The following is a 6,213-nucleotide window of genomic DNA, read 5'->3' on the forward strand; positions in this document are numbered from 1 at the left end:
TAACAAGCGGTGCTCTGTATTTATTTGTTCGGGGAACAGATACAGTTGAAATGTGCTGATATTTCGGTAAGATTGACTCAAAATGCTGGGATATAAGTCGTCTTGACATATCACGGCAGCTAACAGACGGACAGTTAAGCCGATCCGTCTGTTTCCTGACCTGGACCCTGGATAGTCAGACTATATCAGAATTAAGACTATTGATCAGATTTCTAGTGAGTATAGCACTTCCTTCCGATGACAGATGAAGGCCATCTCGGGAGGAAGTGAGATTATCTACTGCAAAACAATACAGAGGTATTCATTAGGCCCTACTGTAAAACAATACAGAGGTATTCATTAGGCCCTATTTTTACACTTGCATAACTTTAAGATACTTGATAAAACAACAACAAAAGCTTTGTACGTGTTCCTTTGAGGTTTAAAAAAAAAAAAGTCATTATGCAGCATCAGAGTGGGTGGTGAATGGGTTGGTCGGTCTGATTCAGATACTGTATTAATGAACTTCAGTAAAGAGATCAGATCAAACTCCTATCAGGAGGAGACTTTACTCATGGCCTATGAGACAGAAGATAGTGAGACTCAATACTGCTTTCCTGCCATTAACTCATCATGCATCAAGACAAAACGCTCCAGACATGAATACAATATCATGTATGTGTTTTTTTCAGTGCTGTCAGTATGGACTGTGTTTATGAATCTGCTGGTGATCATCTCCATCTCTCACTTCAAGAAGCTTCACACTCCAACCAACATGCTCATTCTCTCTCTGGCTGTGGCCGACCTCTTCATAGGACTTATTATCATGCCTGTAGAGGCCATCAAACTGATTGAGACGTGCTGGTACTTTGGAGAAATTTTCTGTGGACTGTTCATAATTTCCCTTGGATTGTTTCTCACTGTATCTCTTAGTAATTTAGTTTTAATTGCTCTTGATCGTTTTACTGCTGTGATTTACCCTTTACTGTACACACAGAAAATAACCATGACTAAAAGTTTAGTGGCTATTTTTCTCAGCTGGTTTTGCTCATTAGCTTACAACACTTCATTTGTGCTTAGTCATGGATATTTTGCCACTGATGTCTTACACAGATCTGGTGTGTGTTATGGAGAGTGTAGCTTTGATATTAGTTTTGGATGGAGAGTGCTTGATCTCTTTGTTTTTTTCTTGATTCCTGGTATCACAATTATAACTTTATATTTGAGGATCTTCTTTGTTGCACAACGACAAGTGAAAATTATAAACTCTCTGGTGAAGAGAGGAAAACATCTAACAGAAGGTTCAGTGAAGAGGACATCTGAGCACAAAGCCGCTTTTACATTAGGAATCATTGTGGCAGTTCATCTGCTTTGTTATATACCCTTTTATATTTTTTCTTTCACAGGTAACACTGTAATTCCTGTTGCCACTGCCAATTTCCTAACATGGACTATGTATGTGAACTCAAGTGTTAATCCCCTCATATATGCTTTCTTTTACCCCTGGTTCAGAAAGGCACTTAAACACATCATCACTCTTAAAATATTTCACAAGGCGTCCGCTCTTGTACACATTGCTACAGATCATCATTCATAATGTCTGTGTATGAGTAGTGCATTGTATCACTGTGTTTAATTAATTTGTTGTGTTTGTTTTAATGTTTGTAAATCTAGGTGATTGTTGACATGCTGGCCACACTACAGTACATATATCTACTGTAAATACTGAGACATGTATCTACAGTAAATGCATTACCCATACAACACGATTTATAACACAATTTACAACAAAAACATGTTGCTAATAAGAAAAAAGAGTCTAGCAAAATATGCAAAATTTTAAGTACTCTAAAGAAAACAAAACACCTATTTACATGTCTATGTCTTTAACACAATGAATGTGTTCATAAAGGCCATATTTTCTTAGTTTATTATGTTCTAACAGGATTGGACTTGGCAGGATGATTTTGTTTAGTAAAATAAAGAATTAAATAAATGTGTCTTTAATATTTTCTGAAGTAAATAAAGTAACATTATGACATTTTAAGGGTCATACTATATTGTGAATATACTGCTTAACAACTTGCATGGCATTCACAATATAACCACATACATATAGCTGATATTAATGATTGCAACTGTCTTATGAGTACTGTCTAATATTTTAAATGCTGGTCAGAGATCTTGAGGTTAGATGATCTGAAGTGTGATCTGAACAGCCGCCGTCCATACTGACACTAATGGAGTATCTGTCAGACTAGACATCAACCACTGAGTCCTAACATGAACTGGTGAGGTAGGTGAGGCAGCCATCTTGTGAAGTGGCTTGGGTGTGACGGCAGCCATATGAGAACAGGTGCAGGCATGACAACGGCCCTCTTGAGAACAGGTTCCTGTATGGCAGTGGCCATTTTTAAAAGCAGGTGCAGTTATGACAGTGGCTGTCTAGAAAACATGTGCAGGCATGGCGGCAGCCATTTTGAGAACAGACTGGGGTGTGGCAGCCATCTTGTGAAATGGCTCAGGAACGTGTGTCCGGGACAACAGCGGGCTGTTCGGGGGCACCCTCCGGGCCTTGAGAAATGGTGGATGCCTGCTTCCTCCTCCTCCGTTTATGAGGGCGAAGCGGTGGTATTACACTTCCCATCTTTAGGGGCACTACAATCTCTTGCAAGGGTATAGCGGCCATCTTGAAGACCAGCAGGTATGACTAGGCTTTGTGGAGAAAGGTGTTCTTCTGATTCCCAGCCTAGAACCTCGTCCTGGACTAGCTAATGTGATGGGTTCTGGAATGGCCATTTTAGGAGCAGAAGTAAACCTGGCCGCCATCTTAGGGACAGGTGCAGGAATGGCAGCCATCTTGTGAACAGGCTCGGTGTGGCAGCCATCTTGTGAAGTGGCTCGGTTGTGACAGCAGCCATCTTGTCTGGAGACACAGGTGTGGTCGTTGTATGTCACTGGCTATGATGCTCAAAATATCTGGTGAACCCCCAAAAATCCAGGATTTCCAGCCCCTTCAACTCCCACCAATGCAAAGGGTCATCCAGGCAGTTGTTAAAAAGATCCTTCAATGCTGCACCATTATAATCCAGGTACTGATACAAAGTCCAAAATGACTGAGCCAGACAACCCACCATCTGGCTATGCTGAAAAGGGGCCCTTAAATTACTGACCCTTCCCCTCCTCTCCTTCTCAGTGGAGGGGGAACTGATACGAATACCCAATCCGCTGGATCTATGCATGATGGAGTCCTTCTGACACGACACGCGCACACACAAAAAGGTAAGATCCAGACATCTGGTTGCCACCCAGGGAACAACACTCATACATCGTGACAAATATAATTGGAGGAAAAAGACTGGACAAATAGGTCTTGTTTGAAATTGTTGCCAAACACTTCTCTCTAAACGTGAATATGGTAGCACATTTGAAGTTGTTTTGCAGCCACAGGACCTGGACATCTTACAGTCACTGAGTCAACCTTGAACTCCTCTGCATACCAAAGTATACTGTAGATCCTCAAAACTCAAATGTAAAATTATCTGTCTGACACAAAGCTGATTAAAAAAGGGTCAAGCACCAGGACAATGATCCCAAGCATACCAGCAAATCTGCAACAGAATGGCTAAAAAAAATCAAGATTTGATGCCATCTGGTACTGGACTGATCATACTGTACACTACGATTCTGATTGCTCAATCTCTGAATTTATTAGACGAGATGATCTAAAACAATATAGAGGTATTCATTAGGCCCTATTTTCAGACTAACATAACTTTAAGCAACTTGATAAAACAACAACAAAAGCTTTGTACATGTTCCTTTGAGGTTTTAATTATAAAAAAGTCATTATGCAGCATCAAAGTGGGTGGTGAATGGGTTGGTCAGTCTGATTTGGATACTGTTTAAATGGAACTTCAGTAAAGAGATCAGATCAAACTCCTATCAGGAAGATACTTTACTCATGGCATATGAGACAGAAGATCATGAGACTCAATACTGTTTTCCTGCCATTAACTCATCATGCATCAAAACAAAACGCTCCAGACATGAATACAATATCATGTATGTGTTTTTTTCATTGCTGTCAGTATGGACTGTGTTTCTGAATCTGCTGGTGATCATCTCCATCTCTCACTTCAAGAAGCTTCACACTCCAACCAACATGCTCATTCTCTCTCTGGCTGTGTCTGACCTGTTCGTAGGACTTATTGCGATACCTGTGGAGGCCATCAAACTGATCGAGACGTGCTGGTACTTTGGAGAAATATTCTGTGGACTGTTCATAATTTTCCTTGGATTGTTTCTCTCTGTATCTCTTAGTAATTTAGTTTTAATTGCTCTCGATCGTTTCACTGCTGTAATTTACCCTTTACTGTACACACAGAAAATAACCATGACTAAAAGTTTGGTGGCTATTTTTCTCAGCTGGTTTTTCGCATCAGCTTACAACACTTCCCTTATGGTCGGTAATGTATTTTTTTCCACTGACGTTTCACACAGATTCGGTATGTGTTATGGAGAGTGTACCTTTGTTGGTAGTTTTGGTTGGAGAGTGCTTGATCTCTTTGTTACGTTATTGATTCCTTGTTTCACAATCATAACTTTGTATTTAAAGATCTTCTTTGTTGCACAACGACAAGTGAAAATTATAAACTCTCTGGTGAAGAGAGGAAAACATCTAACAGAAGGTTCAGGGAGAAGGAAATCTGAGCACAAAGCCGCTCTCACATTAGGAATCATTGTGGCATTTCATCTGCTTTGTTATTTACCCTTTTATATATTTCTTTTCACAGGTAATACCGTAATTCCTGTTGCCACAGCCAATTTTCTAACATGGACTATGTATGTGAACTCAGGAGTAAATCCTCTTGTCTATGCTTTCTTTTACCCCTGGTTCAGAAAGGCACTTAAACACATCATCACTCTTAAAATATTTCATCAGGCATCCACTCTTGTAGACATTGTTACAGATCATCATTCATAATGTCTGTGTATGAGTAGTGCATTGTATCACTGTGTTAAATTCATTTGCTGTGTTTGTTATAATGATTGTAAATCTAGGTGATTGTTGACATGCTGGCCACAGTACAGTACATATATCTACTGTAAATACTGAGACATGTATCTACAGTAAATGCATTACCCATACAGCAGAATTTACACAACAATTTACAACAAAAACATGTTGCTAATAAGACAAAAGAGCATAGCAAAATATACAATACTGTAAGTACTCTAAAGAAGCTATAAAACAAACCATCTATTTACATTGTCCCTGTTCTTCATCACAATTTATATTTTCATAAATTAATGAAATAAGTGAATGTGTCTTTAATATATTCTGAAGTAAATATAGTAACATTATGACATTAGAGGTCATACTATATTGTGAATATTCAAAATATAACCACTTACATATAGCTGATATTAATGATAACAAGATTTTCTGGTTAGAAATCTTGAGGTCAGATGATCTTTCATCTGCAAAAGCAATAAAAATCCAGCCATTACCTTAATGAGTGAATGCAGAGTAGGATTGGGCAATATGGGTACATATCTTTAGGTTAATTAAGATTTTTAATATCCCACAATTGATATTTTTGCAATAATAGTAAATATTTTGGAAAACTATATAAAATCGTAAAAAATTTTATATAGATATTTAAACATTTACTTGATAACAATACATTAAAGTAAATCGCAATACACTCTAAAAAGTGCTGAGTTGTTGCCCAAAAAACCACAGCAAAGTCCATATTTATAAAAACTGTCTTTGAAGTGGAAAAGTGCTTAGCGCCACATCAGGGTCTGAGCATACGTGCACACTTTTGCTTGTATGATTCCTCCAGGTTTTTGAAATATAAGCTATTCTTACTGGTCAAAAAGGGTTCAAACATTGATAAGTGCTCTTTTATATATCTATGACATTATTAGGCATTGTTTAAAGGCAGAGATCTCAATCTGCTCAGCTGCACACAAGTTCAAGATAATTTATAGATTTCACATCTGAAAGAAGGGGTACACGCGTTTTCTGCGCACATGTTTGGTTTATGAATCACACATACACATTTTTGATAAAAGATTGTAAGATCAAATGTAAGAGGATTATAAGTATAGATGTCACACCTACGTTTAATTTAGCTCTATGTCATATGTTAGATCCACGTTATCATAAAGATTAAATCCAGCAGTGTTATTTGTGCTTGTACTAAGTGATAATTGTTTTATATA

At 38.1% G+C, this 6,213-nt stretch overlaps 2 protein-coding genes across 2 annotated transcripts; both read left to right on the top strand.

Annotated features, from left to right (window-relative positions):
* Positions 1–553: 553 nt before the first annotated feature.
* Positions 554–1,576, top strand: LOC135746422 (trace amine-associated receptor 13c-like). Its single transcript, XM_065265086.1, has one exon. It carries the CDS (start codon positions 554–556, stop codon positions 1,574–1,576), a length of 1,023 nt encoding a protein of 340 aa, XP_065121158.1.
* A 2,367-nt stretch (positions 1,577–3,943) lies between these two features.
* Positions 3,944–4,966, top strand: LOC135746409 (trace amine-associated receptor 13c-like). Its single transcript, XM_065265078.1, has one exon. It carries the CDS (start codon positions 3,944–3,946, stop codon positions 4,964–4,966), a length of 1,023 nt encoding a protein of 340 aa, XP_065121150.1.
* The last annotated feature ends 1,247 nt before the right edge of the window (positions 4,967–6,213 follow it).

The sequence above is a fragment of the Paramisgurnus dabryanus genome, chromosome 10, assembly GCF_030506205.2.
Source record: "Paramisgurnus dabryanus chromosome 10, PD_genome_1.1, whole genome shotgun sequence".
Lineage (NCBI taxonomy): Eukaryota > Metazoa > Chordata > Actinopteri > Cypriniformes > Cobitidae > Paramisgurnus > Paramisgurnus dabryanus.

Coding starts and splice junctions, on each gene's coding strand:
- LOC135746422 (XM_065265086.1), top strand. CDS start 554: ATGGCCTATGAGACAGAAGATAGTGAGACTCAATACTGCTTTCCTGCC.
- LOC135746409 (XM_065265078.1), top strand. CDS start 3,944: ATGGCATATGAGACAGAAGATCATGAGACTCAATACTGTTTTCCTGCC.